This window comes from Nelusetta ayraudi, unplaced genomic scaffold (assembly GCF_046127955.1).
Source record: "Nelusetta ayraudi isolate G7.1 ecotype Tasmania unplaced genomic scaffold, CSIRO-AGI_Nayr_v1 ptg000002l, whole genome shotgun sequence".
Classification (NCBI taxonomy): domain Eukaryota; kingdom Metazoa; phylum Chordata; class Actinopteri; order Tetraodontiformes; family Monacanthidae; genus Nelusetta; species Nelusetta ayraudi.
The window spans coordinates 11,251,215-11,275,413 of record NW_027466052.1 but is presented as its reverse complement, the minus strand read 5'-3'; the positions used below and the strand labels follow the sequence as shown (position 1 = coordinate 11,275,413).

Genomic DNA, 24,199 nt, shown 5'->3' with positions numbered 1-24,199 from the left:
TTGAAAAAAAATACTAGACTTTTAAAGTCTTTTTGTTGTTGTCACTTGTCGATTTTAACCGATTTTGTCCTCTGTTTCTCTTTGGTCTTCTCGGATGATTGCACTGTTTTGTAAATGTGACATAATGATAAAGATAACCTTTTAGCATATTACAAACTAAGACAAATGTGTTCAGCATTTTATAAGCTAATTATGAATTATAAGGCGAGCCATGTTATTTTATTATCAGAACAACATCACTTGTGTTCATTGAATCTTAAGCTTCAGATCTGGATAATTAGTTTATCCAGATCTATGAATACAGAATTAGGAATCCACTTCACAATGAGGGCACGGTGGCAAAAACTACTTTGTTTATTCATCATTAGGTGGCCAAGATGACTTTTTTTTTTACCTGAAGGTCACCTGATCTGCCTGACTCACTATGGAATGTAATTTATTCATGTAGCTTTACAATGGGAAAAAGCTCATCTACAACATTTTCACATTTTGAGAAGGGAGGCACCTGAATAGAACTTGGCCAGGGTTGAATGGACATTTTACTCTGTCACATTCAAGACCTATTTTGCTCCATCTATGTTGGGCTCCAACCTGATTGGTTCTGTCACATTCTGAACAGACTTAGACAGGGGGTTGTTTTTTGTGACGTGGTTGTCTGGGATTCTATACTGGGGATAAACAAACCAGGGTTCAAGGTTAACTTGAAGGGACACTGTAATCCATTGCCGCACAGGGTTGAGGTCGATGTGTCTCCAGCTGTCCTTTAAGAATAGCAATTTGTTGCACGTCCCCATTTAAATGGCACATCAATAGCCGGATCAGCTGCCAGGAACAATGTTGTCTCGCGGTGCGTCAATATCCTGACTCATTCTTATACTTCCAGCCACGACAGCGACGACCTGCAATGACCCCGGCATCCCCGTCAATGGCTCGCGATACGGGGACAGCAAGGAGCCCGGTGACAGCGTGACATTTCAGTGTGACCCCGGCTACCAGCTGCAAGGCCAGAACAGCATCACGTGTGTGCGCATGGAGAACAGGTTCTACTGGCAGCCTGACCCTCCGACTTGCATAGGTGGGTGTGGATTACCGCCGTGATTTGGATCGGCACGGATTTGGGGCCGAACAAATAATTAACACTAATGAATGTCGGATTCCAACCAAAGTTGCAGCTGCTGCGCCTCATGTGTAAATATTCGCATCACCTAGTTAATTTCAACGCGGGCGACAGCTGACGCCGATCGCTGCAGGTGTTCAATAAACCTAAAGGAAAGGATGTGACACGTGGCCAGCTGGGGACAATAAATAGAACATCATTACAGACATAAGCTTCGAAACTGAAGTAAAAAGAAAAAGAACAGGAAATGCTGTAAAGTAGCCCAAGCTTGATTAAAAACAGGCTTTTATGGTGTTGTGTGAACTTTAGCATGAAACAGAGGTGGCGCTACTCATAAATGTACTTGCATGGCCTGAGTGTTTCTTTTAACTTGGACTGCTTCCGGTAATTATTTTCTGGTAATTATTACCTAAAAATAATCTGATATTTTCTATACTGGTGGAATGGTATTTGAGGCCCGGCAGAAAGTTGAAAGCGTGATGGAGCTCAGCGATCACCTCCGTGGCTCACTTGAAGATTCACAATGGGTTGGTAAAATCAATCTCCCAAAATTGAGCTGGGTGAAACTGGCGGAAAGAGGCGGGAAACTGGGAATTGTTGCCATTTAATCTATTGGAATAAATGGAGCCTGTTGTCACCACAATCAGGCCCACCTGCTGCTCTTCCCCATGGGCTCTCACATCCCATTCCACACCTCGCACCTCGTTCACACCATTATGTCGCAGTTTGTTTTCACTCTCCACTAGTTCTCAGGTGTACTTTACATCACTCTTTCTCTAACCTCCACGTGACACTCTTGAGTCACTTGCGACTGGAAAAGGAGGGACTCCTGGCTTTGAAGCCCGGTGATGCCCTGCAGTCAGTGCCAAGGAAGGTCCACTTTTGAGGCAGCGGCAGCTTCCCAGGTGCAAAGGAGGCCTGCGGCATGTCAAGAAATGCCTTTGATGAACTTTACATTGGCTCTTCTGACACACCAAGATCCATAATTCACTCGACAAATGAATGTGCAGTGCACCTGGATCTGGGTTTAAACTCATTCACGCTGTAGTTTTACTGGACTAAAGCCCGTTATACCAGTGAGAACGCCTTTGTTCCACCGCAATTGGTTTTCCGGTTTTCATGTGGGAGCAGGTGAGGCTAACGAAGGTCACAATCCCTGTGAGCAACTGGACGCATGTGCTTAGTTGAGTAGTAGGGATGGCAAATACACAAGTTTCATTTTTATGCCACCGTTTGATTTACACGCTAGACCTCAATGGAGAAAGTGTTGAAAGGGAAAAAATGGGAGTTAGAGGTAATTGCGTTGAAACATCCATTATCTACACTTTACTTGTGTGAGGTGTACTTTTTCTTTTGTATTTGCCAAGTTAACATTTTCTTTTAGCTTGACATGTTTCTATTGAATTGTGTCAATGTAAAGGAAAAAAGTCCAATACAAAAGAAAAAAGTTAAAATAATTGTGTGGGAACCTTGAAGGCAACAATAAAAGAAAAGGGCAGACTTTCCCCATTTCTATGGAGTTCAGTGACATCGTGTCTGCAGAGATTCTCAGTCATTCCGGTCATCGCAGTACTTGAAGATTAAGTCAAGGCTGCTGGACTGGATTTTGATATCCTGAAGACGTTTCAAATCTCATCCGAAAGGCTTCTTCAGTTCAGAAATGTCTTCAAGGTACCGTAAAACTAGTCTGTTTACCTCTACGTAATCTTCGTATGTACCTCAATGCCAAATTAGCCTTGTATTGTCGTTCAAAAGCAATAGAGAGGAAGGTTTCGCATCATGCAGGACATTCGATGTTGCTGTTCTTTCAGTAACATACAGCACAGTTGTGTTCTGAATGTTGTCTCAGACTTGCGGCAGACCTCAGCTTTTATGTGGAAAGATGGCTGAGCATGTCACTCTAAATCCTGCTGCGGCGAACCCCCTTTTGCACTTTTACCTCGGGGTCATGGGTCTCTGGGCGCTCTGGCGACTCTGGAGACTGAAAACAACACCGTAAGCAACAAACCGACGTGCAAGTGTTTTGTCTGCCTAAGAGTCAATAGTCCGCTGTTAATGCCTTTGTTTACCTCTATTTCTGTGTTGATAATCCGCTCCCACCCACCCGCCGTCCCCTCGACGCGTTTCACATTCTTCCTTCACATCACCCAATTGCTGCTTGAATGCATTTATCTCGCTATTTCCCCAATATTTCTCTCCTTCTCCGGGCTTTGTTGTGGGATAACAGGACCACTAGGGGTGATTCCAGCAGCCAAACTACCCCCAGACTTACACTCTGTAACTAAATCTCCCATTCTCTCTATATCTCCTCTGGTCTTCCCGGCTACCTGAGGAGAGGGTGTGTGAGCAATATCAGTGGTCCATGCGGGGTGATTTTCTCTTTCCTAACCAACCTTTGCCATATTTCCCATCACCTCTAACTCTCTCCGTCTCTGTGGTCTGGGTTGCTGTGGGGGATGTATTAATAGCTGATCTGGTGTGATTCTCTTTCCGAATTACCTCAAACCCAGCGTGGCATCATTATCTTTTTTCCCCTTTCTCCTGAACTCTCTCTATATCCTCTTTTTGTCTGATTGCAGCGACATGTGGGGGTAACGTCAGCGGCCCGTCTGGGGTAATCCTCTCCCCGAACTACCCCCAGCCTTACCCCGCAGGGAAGGAGTGCGACTGGAGAGTCAGAGTCAACCCTGACTTTGTCATTGCTCTCATCTTTAAAAGGTAAGCACAATTTCAAAACTGACCCGTGTTTTTGTGCAGTCGCCTTGCACATTTCAAGCCCGAAAAGACATGATGGAAGTGACACACCTCATGCCATATTTCTTTTTTTTTTTTTTTTTTTTTTTTATCTTTGTGGGTGATATTTATTGGTTAAAGTTATGGATTCTCCATTCCTCTGTGGCTGTAGGAAGGGTGTAGAAGCCCAAGACAGAATCCCCACTCATTGGACAATGGTTTATCTTGTAGTCTCGACCAGCAAAACCATATGTCAGGCAAATTGCCTTAATGTTAAAAAAAAAATCAACTTAATTTTTATTGCGTGGTGGTGTAATTGTATTCAAAAATGCTTACAGAGGAAATGTACTCAATGAAATAATATTGGATATTATTCTACTGTAATTATTTAATTGTTATAGATCAAAAAATATGATTCACAGCTTGATTATCATTAAAAACTGTAAAAAGTCCCTAAAAAGTCAATATTGTATGAACTTTGTAATTTTTAATACAGACAAAAGAGGTGAGAAACATCTGAACCTGGTCCAACAAAAACAAGCAGTTTGGGTCTCTCAACTGAAGCGTGAAAACAATGTATCTGTTTCTGACATACCAGGTCTTAACGCTGGTCTTTCTGTTGATACTGTTTTCTTAAAGCATTGCGCACATGACTGGAAAAAAAGAAACTCTTCAGGATGGCCCCCAGAAGCCTTTTTTAAAATAAATTTCCTTCTGACCCAAAGTTTAACAATGCATCACTCTCAGCGGGCGTTATATTGTTGATTGTGGGTTTATTTGAAGTACACTTGTAATTGTTGACTTTATAAGACTCATCGTGGCCCGCAGTGGATGAAGGGTAAGCTCTAAATGCAGGAATGAGGCTCACTTTGGTCAGATAATAATAAACATGCACATTCGGACAAGGTCAGTTAGCGTTTTTTAATGGGAGAATCCTCTATTTGCGGTTCCACATTGCCACAGAAGCTTCATGTATGCTAAATCAGTTCCAAATTTAATTTTAGTAAGAAAATTGATGCAGTAATACCGGCTTTGCAGTTATTACTGTGTAATAAATGAGCTAAGCTATTTCTCCTCAAGTTTGTGCTGATATTTCCAGTCCGCTTACCTTAAAGGGAGACTTGTGTTGTCTTGTTTGCACAAGTGAGCCAAAGATGCTGTCCCACTTCTGCCTAGTAAAATCTTTATGCTCTTTTTTTTATGACATTTAGTCGCTTTAGCTTCCAGAACCAGGATGTATCACTAATGCAGAAGGCATTAGCTTGGATCACTTTAATGCTTTGTCAGTGCAAAAGAGGCTTATGTGCAGTTAAGCCCATTCTGCACCAGATAAAACACAGGGCTTAGACCTGAGCACTCCTAACCTTTTATCAACTTTCATATTGATTGCGTAATTATTACACTAACTGCAACTTGCACCCAAACACAAGTGAAAATCTCTTTTTGTTAAAACACATAAAAATGAGTTTTCACAATATATCCGACTCAACGTGAGGTCACAATAACAGCAAACCTTTTGCAGTGTGAAGAAAAGATGCATCACACAGGAATTTCTGAAATGTGGGGCCAGAACATCTTGCCGAGAGATTCTTGCAGCTGAAGGAACAAGCCGAGCTTCAAAAACAAAAAACGTCTTCAGCCGCAGCAAAATGAAGACGCTCAAACAACAAAATCCATTTCAGTATTGATGTTAACCCAACTTTTTTTTGGCTTTGTTTTGTTTTGTTTTGTTTCTTCCCCTCAAGTTTTAACATGGAGCCAAGTTACGACTTCCTGCACATCTACGAGGGTGAGGACTCTAATGGGCCGTTACTGGCGAGTCTACAAGGCAACCAGGCCCCAGAGCGAATCGAGAGCAGCGGGAACAGTCTCTTCCTGGCGTTCAGATCGGACGCCTCACTGGGCATGTCTGGCTTTGCTATCGAATTTCGAGGTAACTCAACCCTAAAACTATCTTCCCCCCCCCCCGCTCATTTGAAACAGTGGGCGACACGGCGGTGCAGCAGTTAGCACCATCGTCTCACAGCGAAAAAAGGTCCCTGGTTCGATTCCTGGTCCCTGTCCTCTCTCCAGGGTCGTCCGGCTTCCTCTCTCACTCCAAAGACACACACATATGGCCGATTGGCAACACTAAATTGGCCCGTGGTGCGGTTGTGAGCGTGGACGGATGTTTCGTCCCCGGTGATTAACCGTCCACTTGTCCAGGCTGTAACCCCGCCCTCGTACCAAGACAGATGGGATAGCTGGCAGTGCAGGAGAAGCGGCGATTTAAAACAGCGTTATTCATGGTCACATTCCTGTTGGAGATTCTCTTTCATAAGGGCAAAACGTCTGAAGGTGGTCCAAATTGCGGGCTGTGGATAGGTTTGGTTCATTCCGGTCGCTTGAAACGGTGTCCGCGCCAACACGGCTGCATACAGCAAGCACCACTTCTCTGCAGAGAGATCAGACAGTCTAACGTTTTTTTGTTGGCGAAGGTAATGATTATTTCCTGTCCGAGTTTAGTAATCCCATTGCTGAGCGGCACCTTTGAGCTTCCCTTTATTTGCGTCGTGCCCTTCAGACCCGAGCACGCAACGCAACGCAACGCCCCGACAATAAAGGCAATCGTGAATGCCGCCTCTGTTTAATATGTCTGAGCAAAACAATGGCGGCCCAGTGCCACGCTATTGTTTGCTTTCTTACACCTTGGCGGGCTCTCGGGATTGAATGCCGCATGACGTATTAAGTCTGACCTTAATTCGCTGGTGACTTTACCTCCGGTAGCCAGTGGTGGCGTCCCGTTGTTCAGCGATTAAACTCACCCCTCCGCTCGGAGAGTAAGCAGCTTCCGCACCTGTAAGTCGCCTGGCACATTTGCAAACATTTTTCAGTTACTGATCCTCTTTTAGGAGTTAGCCGCTAACTGCCACTCGTTGCTTTTAATTCCCTCAATGTGGATTGCCCCAGAAATGCAGACCCATCCGAAGGGCCCCGTCTCATCGTCACACAGGGCGACGGCTCGCTGGCTTTCGTGCAGCCGTAGCTTTGGCGTTGTTGCCACTGGCTATTAGCGTAGATATGAATCTTCATCTTCTCGGTGTCACACAGTACAGGAGCAGCAGTCCTTCCGTGACAGCCTGGGTGGGATACCCAATATGAAATGTAGCAACATCTTCAAAGTGGTGTTTGTTGACGGCACCTGCTTGGTATCGCCCCCTGCTGTTGCCAGAATTATTAAGTCCGAATTGGCAGCTTTAATTGACATGGACTGAACGTTTGCCTGATTACCTTCCACTGTGTTTTTCCCAGAGATTTTCAATTTTCTGCACGGATGCGTAAAAGAAGTCCCACAGATTTGGAAAATGTTCCATCTGGTGTTCCATGTTGCTGAAAATAGTCATTAAACCTAAATTCTTTGTCAGCAAGCCGTAATGATTAAAATGTCAAAACAAGGCGTTTCCTTGCCGACGGGATCAAATTTGCTGTTAGCACATTTAATTTCACCCTCGGTGAACATCACAAGTGCATCGTCCCACCATGACTTGTTTACTGCCACAGATCGTGACTGCGCCTGCTTTTACAGGTATTACCTATGCCGACTCAATAAAGTTGCGTAGCCAATGTGGGACTAATGAGTAGCTGATCACCTGCTCAGGACTAGATCTACCCTGTCAAGCCCTACAGGCTCTTCCTCTCTATAATTAAAAAAAGATTATCTTCCTCTCTGTTGTCTGCCTCGTCACGCTGCCTCACACCTGCGTGCTGTTGTCATTAATTCACTACCTTTCATCCGCCATCTCTCTAATTAAAATACAACCTTAATCATCTCTCCCTCTCTCGGTTTTCCTCTGTCAGACCCAGTATCACATTGTTCCTCAGCAATCACTGTAACGCAAAGAAGCGGGCTCCTCGCCAGGTCTTCATCTTTTACACCTTAAGTCCCGTCACCGTTTTTGCATTAAGCTGCTTTCTTGTTTTCCAGAGCTGACAATGGCATTTTGATAGAAACCAGTGATATCAGCAGCAGCAGGATGGTGTATTTTAAATCAGACTTTTAACTATTTTTTAAATAACAAAGATCAAGTCCATGTTGATTAAGTTCAGGTGTGACTCATTGAACAAACCAAATGTTTCCTTCTCTCCCGACTGCACAGAAAAACCACGGGAGGCCTGTTTCGACCCCGGCAACATCATGAACGCCAGCCGGATGGGCTACGACTATAAACTGGGGTCTCAGGTCTCATACAACTGTCACCATGGCTACATCACGGTGGGCGCCGAAACCATTACCTGCGTGATGGGGAATGATGGGAAGCCGGTGTGGGACAAAGCTCTTCCCACGTGTAAAGGTAAAGGAGAAGCGCGCTGCGAGAGCTGCATCAATGTCTGCGTCAGGTCTGGTTGTGCTTCACAGTTCGCAGTCAAGTCAACAGCGTGGTCGGACAGGTGTGCTGTCTCCTTTCAAATTATGCCGGCATTGTTTTTCTGTCAGTGTAGGCACCTGTGTTTGTGGCTTACAATTCCACCACAGCAGAGAACAAAACCACGGTGGTGATACAACAAAAGCATAAATTATTATTTGAATTCCAAACAAAAAAAACAGTTTGACACGATAATAATTGTTGTCTTGAATTATATTTTTATCGAGTGCAGTGATCCTTTAATTGTAGATATCACCCTGCTAATTTACAGCACTAATTTTCGCCTTGGAAAACTTTAACCTTCTAATGAATGGGTATTAATTTGTTTCTTGCCTAGCGCGCATGTGTGTGTATGTGTGTGTGTGTGAGCGAGTGCGCGCACTTTCTGTGCTTATGCGTGGGACTGGCCAGGCCACACTGCCCAGCTGATTGACACCTTGAAGGGGATTGAAAGTGACACCTGTCAACCTGCCGTTCGTGTGTGTGTGTGTGTGTGTGTGTGTGTGTGTGTGTGTGTTTGCGTGTGTGTGTGAGATAGAGAGAGGGTGTGACAGAGGCCTGCTATGGTACCATGTGGGGTGACAGGAAAAAAAAGGGGTTTTTAAATCAACCAGAAGGACACAGTGGCATAATGGCACTCACACAGCAGCGCACACTGGCCTGTACACTTGCGCGGAGAAAATACACACTAACATCCGGTGAGAGCTCTGGCTAATAATGTCTGAAAGACAGTAGAAGGGGAATTTGGGGGCGGGAGGGAATGACGAAAGAACAATTACACTAAAAGTCGCTATTTGAGAAGAGCTAATAATAGCATCCATCAAAAAGCTCATCGGCTCAATTTATCCCATTATCACATTTAAATCGTTTTTCTCAAAACAAGACTCCTCTGTGGCGTCGGATACAGTCTGGTTACTACGGCAACCACAAAACAAGATAAGTGATCGTTGGGTTGGCTGAAAGAGAAAAATGTTACTTGTATGAAAGGCTCCAATGTGTACATGCTTAACGTTGTTTTCAAAAATGGCCATGAAGGCAAGTGGCACTTGGCAAGATTTACTTAAAAAGGGGTTTAATTAAAAATAATAGTTTGCACTAATGCATACTTACATAATACATAATAATACCTGATTTGAAATGTTCCAACAGCTTTGTAAAACATTTAAAGATGTATTGAGCGTTGATAGACTGAAATGAGGCCATGATGTTGCAAAACCAGACGATCAGACTGCACGCAGAGCTAAAGTTGACATGCAAATGTTATGCGTTGCCTCTAAAAGAATCAACTCCATTTACTCTGTAATGACGGTGCTGCGCGATAGATGCCTCGATACAGGCAGTACTGTTTTTTATTACGTCTCCCCATAGCGGTTTTATTGTCGTTGGTCTGCTCTGTCAAAATGTTTGGTGCCACCTAGTGGTCCGGCATAGTGTTCATCCACTGAGGTCACCCGGCTGTGATGAAATATGCGTAGTGAAAGCAACACAATTTACCTCATCCAAGTGACACTGCATTTTTTCCCCCTCAACACTCCCTTGGCTCTTATTGCACATTTGACTTTGACTTGGCCACGTAGTTAGGGAATTTTCTGTCTGTCTGTCTGACTGTCTATCTGTCTGTCTGTCTGACTGTCTGACTGACTCTGTTCTTGGGGCAGCTCCTCAGGCTTTAAGACCAAACTCATTAGACAGGGTGAGACCCCTTTAAATAATACATCTCCACTTACACTTTCTCTGTTTCTTCTTTCTTTTCTTTTTTAATCCCTTCCACCCTGCAGCCACACACGCGCGCACACTCACACACACACAAACACACACCCTCTCTGGTCCTCTGTCTCTCTGCCTTTACTTTCTCTGTCTTACCTTCTGCCCGCATGCCCTCCTGTCGCTCTGTCAGTTTTACTTCATATTTTTGTCCCGCTAATTCAGTCTGTCCCTTCCTGCCCCTTCTTAACCCCCTTCCAACTAACACACACAGACGCACACACACACACATGCACACACGCCACCTCCCATCTTAAACTGCTCTTTTATTGGTTTCCATGGTAACTAAGAGCTGGTGCGAGAAAGAAGGAATTCTCCGTGACTGTTGATAGGCTTGTGTGTGTGTGTGTGTGTGTGTGTGTGTGTGTGTGTGTGTGTGTGTGTGTGTGTGTGTGTGTGTGTGTGTGTGTGTGTGAACCGGAGGGAGAGAGAGAGTGAGGGAGAGGGAGGTAGGGAGAGAACAATAGCTATTACAGAGTGCCGCCTAGAGGCAGTATTCATGCACACATGCCCTTAAAACACACACATTTGTGCACGCACACCAAGCAGAGCAAACAGAGAGCACTGCTTATGCTTATATTCTTCAGATGCACCTTCAGTCCTGGAACACATAATGTATCCATACTTGTATGTAAAAAAAAAATGAGGTATTTCAGGTCTATCTTTTTATTATTTAATTATTATTCAACTAAACGGAGCACATCTTTTCCCCCATTTCAATTTCAATTTCCTGGGTTACTGAAGGAGTCGGACAGCTGCCGCACAAAAGACTAAACACTGGATAATCACAGCTTAATATTGTGTCATTCACACATGGCTGCGAGCAAGCTGCTATCACACTTATCGTGTGATGGCAGGATGACCTGCATGTCTCACAGGCAATGAGATTTCTAGCAGGAAAACACCACATGTGGACGATATCTAATATGTTTGCGGCACAGAGAGCCTAACAGGATTTATTTTGGTTAACAGCAACGCCGAGCATGATAAACTGGATGGGATGGGCTGTATGCTTGAAGTGAAAACAGACCCACACAGAGCTTTTCCATAGTGGAGCTGGCAGCTCAGGTACAGCTGTGCCCACACAGTTCCTCCGTCAAGGACACATAAATGTGCTTTGAGTAAGTGCCAAGGCGGAAAACAAAGTGAGTTTCTTTCGATGAGATTATATTACACGCAATGAGGAAAAAGGGGGCTTGGAAACGTGGCAAGTTGGGCTCGGGAAGCAAAGGACATGTTTCGCTATCTTCCTCTGTTCCCTTCCACCTATCCCGAGGCCCCGTGGGCCGCGTGTGGGTTTGAAAGGCGAGAGGGAAGCGAGACGCAGGTAGCGGGAGGTGGGACTACAAAAGTGCCGTGCACATCTGTGTTCTTGTGTATGCGCGTGGATGATCAAAGCGTACAGTGTGCGCGAGCGAGAGGAGACAGTGACTCGCGCAGAGGTTCCTTGCATTTATTTTTGTGTGCGTCAGAGGGTGTGAGTGATCAAAGCACGTGCGCAGGGAAGGCTTTTGATAAGGCTGACACCCAAGCCTGGAGCGGCGCCACTGGGGGATTGTGGGTAGATCAAGACAAGACCTCAAGACCTGAGGGTTGCATGCAGAGGAGCAACGAGAATCAATTCAAAACATATCAATCAGTGTCGCAAGTGTGGCATCGAGCAAAGTGGAAATAAAAGACGCCGATCACTCCGGCACCTTTGGAACTGGGAGGAAGTTGGGATGAGCAGGACAAGTGGATGAGTGGGAGCAGCTACTGAACCCCTTTGATTTCCTTTTTTTTTTCTTTTTTTACCTCTAGGAAGGATACTGTCTCAGTAAGACTAGTGCCTGTCTCGTTGTCCACACACAATCTAACAGACTTTGACATGTGTTCCTGATGAGTGCGAGGACTCGGCGCTGTCCCACTGTGAAATGGGAAAGTGCTGCAGGGCTCTCTGGTGAATGGGCGGAGCCCTCTCTGCACAGTCAAGGCTTGAAATGCTACAAACTTTGCCTGAAGGAATTACGCTCAAGGAAGTGGCCTGAAAAATCCTGAAAGGAAACAAAACAGCAGAAGATGTTTAAAAAAAAAAAAAAAAAAAAAAAAAAAAGGTGTTGCGTCATCCGCCAGTTCATGCAGAGGATGAGAACTTGGGTTTAGTCAAGGCCTTAGTTTTACAGCTGGTGCTCAGGATTTCGAGAGGTTGATAGACAAGTGGTACTGTTTTTTGTATTTTTTTTGTAGAGAAATTCAATGCCACAGCACCAGTCGTTCTTAGTCACCATTAAAATAATACAAAAAAGGGAGGGGGGAGAAAATTGGCTGCAATTTAATCCTCTCAAAACATCAGCTGGAAAGAGAAATACAGCAAGCGTTCGACGATGGATGTGGCCCTTGGATTTCTGCCACTCATCCTCATTTCAAACTTGCATTGTGTGCTCGTTCAAAGGAAGCCACGTTTGTATTTCCACGTTTGTCAGAAATACAAGATGCCCTCACATGCATTTTACAAGCGGAAGCCTCACACCGTCTGATCTAGTGGCCACAGCACACTTCACAGTTCTGTGTTTTCTATCAACCCAGCTGAATTGATTTTGGCCACAAACTAGATTTAGTGAGTGGTTGTACCCATGACATTGTTCAAAGGCTCGTGGGGAGTCCAGTTTATATCGTCAAATCAGGGCAGATCAAACAAATCAATCAGATGCCCTCCAAGTTGCGAAAACTACAGCTCAATAAGTCACACATGCCCTGCTGGCAGAATGGAAGAGCTGTAGCTGCGCCTTTCGCACACAGAGGTATTGATGCTGATGCATCTGCGGCCCTGGACACAGTTCAGAGCCGCGGGTGAGACACAGCAAACACCTCTGATTGCGCACAGCAGGGCTGAATGGATTAAAAAGAAATGAAGTAGTGCACAAATAAAGAATGCGTAGCGAAATAAAGATTTGTGTACAAAGAGTCAGGGCAGATATTTTATTGGCATAAATAAACGCTGTGTAAATGTAATTAAAAGGTTGGGCTGTCAGTGCAGCAGATGTCTACAGCTGTGCAGCTGTATTACCGTATACAAACCCACACAAAGAAAATGAAAACCAAAGGGCCATCAGATTGTTTCAGCTTTAAGTCTTTTGCAAATCTGTAAGGCACTTTTTTTTACTTTCACAGTGCACTGGGGGGAAAAAAGCAGAAGCACAGTTCATCCAAATCATTTTACACATTGATAGATGCAGTGTTAAATTAAAGTAGGTATTACATAGAAGCCATATGGTATTGGATTAAACCATAAGACCCTCCTTAGTATTTATAAATGTGATGATAAACCTTATTCTAGGTGACTGCAGCCACTTTGCCATTTGTAACTGTCAAAAGAGTGCAATTACTAAATTGCCCAAGTAACTGGGTCAGCATCAATAAAAGTTCAAACTAGAAGGCGCCTCATGCCATGACTCAGTGCTCCCTCTCTGGGCACTGTTCCAATAATCTGCTCTATCTTTATCTCCTTATGAGGCTGATCATTATTTATTTATTTGTTTAGATATACATTTATAGTAAATCATTGCAGATTGCAACCTGAAGTTGGTTAAACTCAGTCAAGTCATTGCAGACAAATTATAAAATAAGAAAACTAAATGACTGTAGTTTTTTTTTTTTTTTTTTTAACTCTTGTACTCTGGATGTGTTGCAAAGGACGTCATCTTGCTCAGACATGCAGTTCTAAGATGGACGGAACACTGCATGTGCAGCGTGTGGGTAAATATTGGGGACTGCACTTCAGTACACTGCACGGAGTCTGATTCTGAGTGCAGTACAGTACATCACAAATGCATGGGGTGTCCAAAAACATTTTTTTTTCCCCACCTCTGTATGTATCCAGAAGGTCATTAAACATTTGCTGTCATGTGTTGTCTTTTTTGAGAACCCATTCTGTACGAGTAAATGTGCATTCTCTTTCTCTTTCAAAGCTCCGTGTGGAGGACAGTACGGGGGCTCAGAGGGAGTTGTTCTGTCACCAAACTACCCACTAAACTACACCACCAAGCAGACCTGCTCCTACTACATCACGGTGTCTCCTCAGTTTGGTTGGTGGACTCATGATTGTGCATAAAACTAAATAAAAAAGTTACTTGGTTCACTGCATACGTCCGCTGATTCATATCTTTATCTTCTCGTCTTCAGTTGTGTTTGGTCAGTTTGCAGTTTTCCAAACTGCAATGAATGACTCTGTGGAGCTGTTTGACGGAGCCAATGAGAACGCTCGGTTGCTCAGCTCGCTGGCTGGGTCACATTCTGGTGAGTCTACGTGATGTGTGTCCTAAATTGCACACTTCCTTACTAAATACTTCATGTATTCAGTGTTTACACTCTGTTTGCAAACTGAGTGTGAAACAATGAACACTTCCCACTCTGAATGAATGTCACGGTCGAAAGAATTATTTATATATGGATGCTAACGTTTACTTGGAAATGGCTGATTGTTTTCCTCTATTGATGGATGACTACTTATCAAATATCAATAATATATGAGTTTTGTCATATATGTTTTTATCAGAGGCCGGAGCTACATTTGCAAATAACTAAGAATCTATTTTTACTGCGGATTGAGAAAATAAATTACCAAAAACAGCAAATCACAGGAATTCTTTCATCCGAGAGGTTAAAAAGACAATTGCCCAACAATATATTTTGCTTTTAGTACCACAAACTGTTGCAGTCTTGTTTTATGCTGCAGCTCTTAATGCTGCTTAGCCATTAGATGTGTCCATAACAAGACTGTAAACGCTAAAGAAAAGGAGAATTAAAAGGTTGCAAACGCTGCTTTCACGAGCATTGCTGCCGATTTATGCTTCTGCCCGTTCGGCTGTGATGACAATCACTAAATGAATTTTATGGCACTTCCTTCAGGAGGAACTAATGCGCTAATCTGCGCTGATATCGCCACTGTGCTGCGGGCGTCTCTGTGCCTCCTTCTGTTTGTGCTGATGGCACAGCTGCTTCTAATGGCAGCAGATCTTTCTTTGTTAAGGAGTGACTTTTATTGTCCTGAAACTTTTGTTTTGTTTTCTACAGCTCAGCAGTGTCTTTCCGTCTTCTTCTTTTTTTTTTTTTTTAAAGGACAAATTTCCATATTTACATATTGATCACGTTAATATTTGTTCAGCTGGACAAGTAGGAAGCCAGACAGAGGAGCACGTGTGTAACTGAGATCGGTGGGCTGGGGGGAAGATTACACATTGTGTGGCCAGATAAATAAAACAAACTACGATATTAAAAATAATCTTCCGACTTTAAAGTTTTCGTTATTAAAGTATTAAGTCCTAAGAAATGTTGTAGTCATATACATATATATATATGGAGGAAAGGAAAATCAAATGTGTATGACATCATTTGAACCGAATATATGTGGATAATTTGCACAATATTTTGGTGCTCTGCTGCAGAGTCGGGAGGCTAGAGGGCAAGCTGCAGGGCCATCCCAGTGGAATTGGCATTTACTAAACGCAAATACTCTAAATACTCTAACATTAAGGCTCTTAAAATATGTTGTCCTCAGTGTTTAAGCTCAGCGGTTGTTGCTCTTCCATCGAGAAGAAGCTGGCTGAGTTCAGCAGTGCGGTAGACGCAGCACAGACCTGTAGACCTGATGGATGAAGCCTGTTCCTCGTTACTCTTCATGTTGCACTTTGTTTTTCTCTCTTGATTGACTGGATCAAGATGCTTCTTGTGGTCAACATACTGTATGTGTTGTGCATTTTTTGTTTTGTTTGTTTTGTTTCTCTCCCAATGTTTTTTTTTTTTCTTTTTTAATCTTGGTTCCTTTAAGCAAGCAGGATGTGAATTCAAATGGGAGACTTGTTCCTTTGGGTTAGTTTCGCTTTGAAATTCCCCTCTGGCTACGGCAGGCAGCAAAGAATAAAACACAACAAGCTTTGCACGATAATAGTCGCCCTGTTATTGCCCTATAATACCTGTCTTCATTTGCACACAGACACACACACACACACATACACACACACACACACACACACACACACACACACACACACACACACACACACGCACAGAGCCATACATCTTCCTATTTTTCCTCTCACTGATTATCCTGACACACAAACATATTTACAGAAATTGCAAACTTACACATGCACCTTCCTGCTCGGCTAACGATGGCTGTAAATGTCAGCCAGCCGCAATGCAGCACATTTTTCCACATTTATCATTCATTCCTCGTTTCTTGGGGATCTATAAGTGGACAAACCTCTGCTTGAACATTTTTTTTGGCCTGTTACTATTAAGGGCCAAAGAAACACACTTCTCTTTCATACAAGAAGATTTATGCACCACATGTACAATATTTGTCATTTGGAGCGAGGTCAGCGGGACAGTCAGCGGGTGGAAACCTTCAACAGTTGACATGACGGGACAAGGTGGAGACAAGTCTGTCTTATTGAACTTTAATGGTTATTCTATTTTACATGATAATTAAAAATGTTTTTTGTTTTTTTTAATAGCTTCAATGTTGTCTGACGCAGCACAAGACAACATTTAGTAGCATTATTGCACTTCAGAAATGTATTTTAATTAGCCCCAATTGTATTTAAGAAATACAAGGAGACTCCTTTAAACAGTGAAGGCCTGGACTTGTGCTGCTTCTGCTGCTTCAGTAACAGCAAGTCTAAATATGTTTCACACACATTCTGTCAAACTTTAGGCACAAAGATTGAAATGTTAAATGCATTTTTTAACTTTTAAATTCGCTGGAATAATTATGCAGAATTATACTAATTTAAATTTGTGTCTGGAAAATATGAGCAAATATTTATACATTACGCGACCGACACCAGCCATGCTTCAACATAATCAGCCATCTTGATAATGACATAGCCAGTCAGTTGGTTGATTACTCGTTACTGCATGAGTTAAATGTTTCTATTTTGTTGTGTGACAACTCGCTGGCAAACAAATCCATCAATCTGTTTGTGTCTTGTAATTACACTGTGTCTTGAGTGCTCTCAATGAATCTTTGAGCACACCAACTACATTCTTCACAGTATCATGGTGGGATTTCATTTCTGGGTAATGCAATTTGTTTTTTTTTTGTTTTTGTTTTTTTGTCTCAGGAGAGACATTGCCCTTGGCGACCTCCAATCAGATCATGCTGAAGTTCAACGCCAAGAGTGGCCAGTCGGCCAGAGGATTTCACTTTGTCTACCAAGGTAACTCCAAGTTCTCTGTCCTCGCCGGGTTAATCTCACACAAATATGCAAACAGCAGTTCCACTCCGGGCCTTCGCCGTGACCTGCGTCTCGCACCGTCTAATTGTGCTCATTTTTCGTAGCTGTGCCCCGCACCAGTGACAGCCAGTGCAGCTCGGTGCCAGAGCCCCGCTACGGCAGACGGATCAGTTCAGAGTTCTCGGCCGGCTCGGTGGTCCGCTTCGAGTGCAGTCCAGGCTACCTGCTGAAAGGCTCCAGTGCCATCCGCTGCCAGGCCATGCCAGGTGCCCTCGCACAGTGGAACTCAACAGCGCCGACCTGTATAGGTACGGCTTTCAGAGCGTCAGATGCACAACGAAGGTCACTGTCGATGTGGGTGTCGCAATGTTGCAACAAACAAAACAAAACAAAACAAAAAAAACAAAGATAAAAATGACATTGGAACCTGACCCTTATTCCACCAAACTCACTGCGGGAAATTCTGCTTCACTGAGGGCTTTAAATTTCAACCGTTGTAATTCCCGTCCTTGGCTCCCTGTAATGCTCTATTTGAATTATCCCAAGCTTGGTTCTAACATCCCAACCTGTCTGCTGGCTATGTAGTCAATAAACTTTGTCCCGGGAATTTATATTTCATGCTATCCCTTCCAGTTCCCTGCAGTGGCAATTTGACTGAACGTCGGGGCACAATACTGTCCCCTGGCTTCCCTGAGCCGTACCCCAACAGCCTCAACTGTCTGTGGAGGATCCATGTCAGCCAAGGAGCCGGGATACAGGTGCGTGAGGACTCAGAAGTGACACAGCTGAGCTTGTTGAACCCGGAAAAAAATGAATGTTAGGAAGCTACTTAACCCAGTTTATCATCATTAATAAAATCAGTGTTATTGTTTGGCATAGAGTCTAGCATGAAGGAGAGAACCGATTAGATAGCTCTGCTAGAGATGCTAAATAACGCAGATTATTTAGCATCTTTAGCACCTTTGGCTGCTCAATGACTTGAGAGGAGCTGAAAGTGGAGAAGAGTAGGGAGGAACTGTGAGCGCGAGGGAAGTTGGTTTTGGAGCAGATGACACAGGAAGGGGCTGACCGGGTGTAATTAGGGGTGTGGTTGAGGCGTGGCTTCGCTCCGCCACCTTAGTCCTGAAGAGGACCATGATGGAAGGTGCCAATAGACTGAAGAACGTCATGACGTTCCGCTATTCTCTTCAAAGACTTTTATTGTTTTCTCATTAGATCCAAGTGATTACGTTCGCCACCGAACACAACTGGGACTCTCTGGAGATCTACGATGGAGGGGACATGACAGCTCCTAAATTAGGGTCATTTTCTGGTACGACAACACACACACACACATGCGCACACACACATTCACGCACTCAGACTCCAGGGATCGAAGATGGATGAGATAGGACAGCACCTAAACCATAGATGCGCGCGCACTCACATATCGAGTGACACAAATACACAAAATATATATACGAGCAAAGGCAGCCGCGCACGACAAATTGCACGCGACGGGTTTTGAGCTGCGAACACATGAAACATGCGCAGTGGATGGATGATGGATGAGTCACAGCGCCAAGACAACAAAAAACAAAAAAAAACACCGACATTGTTTCTTGGAATTAATTCTGCGAGAGGTTTAGTGAAGGATGGGTGCAAGCCAAAGAAAACAGTGTGAGATAAACAGAGAGGTAACCTTTCAGAATCTCCCAGCGGAATTTCCCCTGTGACCTGCCCGGAGCACATACCTGTCACACACCTATCACACATTAAACATGTCACCCACAAGGCAAGACACACACGCACGCGCACACGCGCGCACACACACACACACACACACACACACACACACACAGATGACTGTGCCCTTCTCAAGGAGGCACACTGGGGAGCTGCCCGCTCTAACCAGCGTGTTGTGGCGGTGGCTACCAAGCAGCTCCACCTCAGCAGACCAAGGTTCTGTGGAATAACGAGAGGAAAACACCAGCTGTCCGCCGAGGGGCAAGCAGCAGTGCACCTTCTCTTCACATCAGGTCTCAGGAGTTACGGTCCAAACTTTCTGCTTAAAAATCCAAGACCGTTACCTTTTTAATACACCAGTCTGCCCTGATGCCCATTACGGTTTTACACAGCATTACATAAGATTCAGTGAATAAGCTGGGTGATACAACCGCTGGGCGACACAGTGGTTCAGTAGCGAGTACAGTGCAGAAACCCCTCAAGTTATCTGTGAGTTCTTAGTAGATCTGTATAAATGACTTATGGAAATAATGTTAGCGGCAGAATTTTGGTCTATTTTGGAAACAAAACAAACAGCTGAAAAGATCAATATAAAAAGGAAGGGAAAAAAATACCTTCTTGAGAATAAGTGAAGAAACTCAACTGATACAGTTGCCACTTTTCAAACCTGAACATTTGAAGCCTTTGTGTCGACGCTGGGCGTCACGTTTGCTTTGTTTTCGCGTGCCATGAATAAGTGAAAGAGAAATGTCACCTCTACATGCCTCTGAAACTTGTGCCGTGGTTGTGTTCCTGCCACCTGTCACAGGGACCACAGCTCCAGCCCTCCTCAACTCAACATCCAACCAGCTCCTGCTGCACTTTCAGAGCGACATCAGCGTGGTGGCGGCGGGCTTTCACCTCGAATACAAGAGTGAGTCGACGCAGGAATGAGTGAATATCTGGTGCCCTCGCACCAGAACCCGCACGCACACACACACACACACACACACACACACACACACACACACACAAACGAGCACTTCCACTCATACCCCAACGGAAAGGGGACGTGTTCATTGATCTGGAAGTGATTCTAACCTAAACCAACTACAAAGAACTGAAAAGCACAGCTAAGCCCTGGCAGGTGTGTGTGTGTTTGTGTATGCATGCCATTTCCATCCAACGCATGCATCCTTGTGTGCGCTGCATCCCAGAGCATTCCGTCCTTTGTATGTGAGCCTATGTGCGCTTGGAGGACACGGTGAAGCACCTTTGTTTATGTTTACGTCCCCTTGGGGAGTGGGTGAGTGAGTGAGTGAGTGAGTGAGTGAGTGAGTGTGTGTGTGTGTGTGTGTGTGTGTGTGTGTGTGTGTGTGTGTGTGTGTGTGTGGTCATGTGTGTTCATGTGTGTGTGTGGTTGCACACTCTGCTCTGTGGGGTCTCAGCGTGTGCGAGTGCTCTCAGGCGGCACCAGTTCAGGTCACTGGCTCTTGTTATTTTGATGTTGAAGATTTGGTTGCTGCAACTGCGTGCAGTGTGACTCTGTGCGTGCGTGCGTGCGTGCGTGCGGTGCGAATGTGTGCGAATTGGGCCCCCTGTTCTGTACAGAACCATGAATGACCTCCAGGTAACTCCAACGCTCCTAGTCGAGACTTATTTTGTCCGACGCCTGTTACATATTTGAGCGAATGGTGAGGTAGCAGCATAATGTTGTGTTCTCTTTAATATTAACTCTTGAATGCACATTGTAGTATGTTAGGGAGTTCAATCCTGCTTGCCGTGGTCTTCAAGGATGTTCTCTGCTCCACATGACCATCCTGACCCCTCAATCAGGTTGTGTCTGACTTGAATAGATAGATAGATGGATAGATGGATAGATAGATAGAATTTTATTGTCTGTTTTCAGTAAAAAAAAAAAAAAAACAGAAATTTGTCTTCGACACAGCTTAAAAAAAGCTTTGTGTGTCTGTTGAGCGCTGAGCCCAAGCGTTAAAGCGCGAAAGGTCGGTGAATTGTGGTGCCACGGATGTTCTCGGGCCACTTCCTGTGTTCTAACGTCCTCTCAGCAACACAATGTTACCACATTGATCTTCTAGCCTGGCGTTCACAGACAGGCTCGTCCCCGTCACTGTGTTTGACGTCGGACGCGTTTCTCAAGACCAGGGCCACGTCGTGCAAAAAGACTGAAGGTGAAGCGTCTCGGCGCAGGGATAAATTGTCTCTCACGTCGTCCACGGTGACGTAGCTCGAGCAAAAGGCGCGGCCTTGCAATTCCGTGCAGCGAACGGGCAGTTTGCGACGATCGCAGCAGCAGGTGCACCACGCTGAGCGTCGAAGTTTTATCCAGCATCACCCTGCAAAACAGTGTCTGATGCATCACTGTGCACCAGGGGAGCCCCAAACTGTGAGGTCACTCGAAGGGGGAGTTGTGCACCTCAGCAGTTCCTTAGGGACTCAGTGATCTGCTAAAATCAGCATGTTAACCAGTCAGTGCGTGACAACATCATCATCAGATGAGTTTTGATAAACACTACTCTTTAGAGATAATGTTTGGTTGATATTATTTTCCCCCTGGCCCTGCCTTGTCTGTGCCACAATGTGGACAAAGTCATCCGCCGGGAAGACGTGAGCGGCTGCAGCGATGACGATCTCGTCATTTTAAGCCGACTGAGGGGACTTTTTTATCGCAAGGGCAGCGTTAGGCATCTCTCTCTCTCTCCCTGCCCGTCCTGGAGCCAACTCCAGCCGTAGAGTAGTAAATCCAGTCACTTAGACTTAAATGCTGACACTGTCCTGTTGTTGTCCAGTGGCCCTTGTGGGGAGGTTTGTGGAGCCGTCAGCGTTTTACTGAGCGCTGCCTCCCTGTCATAACTGGGGAAGAGAGGAAGGGCAGTTTGCAAGTGCAAGTGAGCAAACTACACACTGCACTCTCATTTGCAGTCTTGTGTGGCTAATTCAACGCCGCTGCATCTTCCTTTACTGGCACACACAGAGCACACAAACTCATAAATGTCAGACACTCAGGCTGGGCCGCTTGTGTGTGTGTGTGTGTGTGTGTGTGTGTGTGTGTGTGTGTGAGAGAGAGCGAGAGAGAGAGAGAGAGAGAGAACTTCATCAACACATCATTTTGCTGTTGAGACGCTCGATAATGAACCCATAAGACCAAGAACAAACAGGCACGTGTGCACCTCCTTTGACTCCTCCTGCTCCTCCCTTACTCCCCATCTTTCTTCTCCCCCTATGTTGCCATGGTAACCACTCCAGGGGGCAGCCTCCTGCGGAAGTTTCTGACAGAAAGGCCACATAGCCGACCCCTACGCACACTTTTTCTTTTGACTTTTTTCCAGAACTACTTCCTGTGGTCTGTGGTCAAACTTGTTCATAATGTGTTTAACCTTTATTGTGTTGTGGCAACAGACAACCAAGGTCAAGTGGTGACTGCTTCAGATTTTTTTTCTTTTTTAAAAAAAAATGATTTCATTTTTTTTGATCAATTGAATAAATTGACCTGCTGTTACCCAACACATCGACTATTTTCATTGAAATGTTCAATGTAAAGAAAATATTTCACTGCTTTGCGAAGCTTCAGGACTCTTTGCTATGCTGTGTCTGCGCGGAAATACAAACCCAAACTTTTTTTTTTTATTTATTTTTTTTTCTGTGCCTCCCCCTGTAGCTGTGGGTCTAACTACATGTCCAGAGCCAATGATCCCTGCCAATGGCATCAAAGCAGGGGACAGGTATATGGTCAATGAGGTGGTGGCATTCAGCTGTGAACATGGATACACATTGCAGGTAAGATGCACAGCCATACGCACACAAACACTTATTCTGCTGTATTGCCGTTGGTTGGAATTCCTTTCAAACACGATACTCCAGACCAGTTTTGTTAGACACTTCGAACTAACTAACTAACTAACTAACTAACTTCTTCTAGCTAACTTGTAACTAACTTTTCTGTAACATCTCACACGTTTTTCAAATTTTCTCACAAAAAAGAAACTGCTGATATGTGGAAATGAGTTGATGTTGTTTAAAATGTCTTTGTTGTGTAAATCACCACGGCATTGCCTCTTCTCGCAGGGCCACTCCCACATTTCCTGCATGCCTGGGACTGTGCGTCGATGGAACTACCCTCCTCCCCTTTGCATAGGTAGCGCATGAGTGTAAACACACATCTCTCTGCTGTTGCTGACTGTTTTTTTCCAAAAACATTGCAGGCACAAGGTTCTCTTTGAACTTGAAGTGTGCCAAGTTAAAATTTTCAGTCTGAGTTTCCTTTTTCTTCTTTTTTTTTTACTGGGCGACAAGATGGATGCACAACCACTGAAACATTTAAACGTGTTAAAAAGACCCCCCTTAATGATCAACAGGGGACACTGTGATTGCGCTTGCTAGCTGTTGCTGGAGTAACGTTAATGTTCGGGCTGCTGTGAGTGGCCGTCGCCACCTTCAACACTCACAAACAATTAATTGCCCGAGAAGAGCTTTCTATTTCTGAACCTCTCCCATTTTCTATTTTCTTCTATTTGCGAAGAAGCAATTTGTTTGACTGCTGAGTAACACTGAAGCCTTGTTAACTGCTAGCGTGTGAATGTCGCCTAGCAACCACGGCCGGCTTTAGATCTGCTGGCGTGTCGTTTGGTCCCAGGTTGTTCGCTCCAGCTCAGTAGGTGGAGACTCTCTGAGTTGCGCCTTCTTAAAGTTTGCTTTAAATTCACCTCTAATGTTACAGAAACACATCTTCTGTCACTCTTTGTTAAACGTTTTTTTTCTTACCAAAATTTAGCGCATGGCACAATCCTGTCTAAAGTTTTCCAGTATTTCACCCGAACCTGCCTCCTTGGCGGCGCTGACAAAATTTACATTCATTATGCACCGCGACTTTTAGTAATTGATTTAAAAAAAAAAAACCCAACCAAGCCAGCCGTGTCTTTAATTTGAGGATTTTCCTTCTTCCTCTTTTCATGTTTTGGCAGAAGGATTATGTAAAACTTTTCCCAAAGTATATTGCCTTCATGTTTAACACTGCGTATGCTCTGCCTGTGTTGTCAGCCCGCTGTGGCGGAGTCTTGTCAGAAATGAGTGGGGTTATCCTCAGCCCTGGTTTCCCTGGCAACTACCCAGGCAACCTAGACTGCACATGGCAAATAACCCTGCCGACTGGATATGGTGAGAATTATGACCTATTATCACTCATATGAATCCTGTAAAGTGTGTGTAATTGTATGTACGATAGAAGAATGTCACATAAAAAA

General features: G+C 44.4%; 1 protein-coding gene across 2 annotated transcripts in view; it reads left to right on the top strand.

Moving 5' to 3' along the window:
• The window catches only part of LOC142886795 (CUB and sushi domain-containing protein 1), a 237,083-nt gene that overhangs the window by 160,695 nt on the left and 52,189 nt on the right, over positions 1-24,199 (top strand). For both annotated transcript variants that reach the window (XM_076023968.1, XM_076023957.1), the window contains exons 28-41: positions 884-1,075; positions 3,697-3,835; positions 5,596-5,783; positions 7,987-8,181; positions 13,965-14,081; positions 14,179-14,292; positions 17,121-17,216; positions 17,339-17,542; positions 17,868-17,992; positions 18,450-18,546; positions 19,768-19,872; positions 22,618-22,736; positions 23,025-23,094; positions 23,997-24,113. In XM_076023968.1, the coding sequence (XP_075880083.1) occupies positions 884-1,075; positions 3,697-3,835; positions 5,596-5,783; positions 7,987-8,181; positions 13,965-14,081; positions 14,179-14,292; positions 17,121-17,216; positions 17,339-17,542; positions 17,868-17,992; positions 18,450-18,546; positions 19,768-19,872; positions 22,618-22,736; positions 23,025-23,094; positions 23,997-24,113 (1,878 nt within the window). The remainder of the gene's footprint in view (positions 1-883; positions 1,076-3,696; positions 3,836-5,595; positions 5,784-7,986; positions 8,182-13,964; positions 14,082-14,178; positions 14,293-17,120; positions 17,217-17,338; positions 17,543-17,867; positions 17,993-18,449; positions 18,547-19,767; positions 19,873-22,617; positions 22,737-23,024; positions 23,095-23,996; positions 24,114-24,199) is intronic.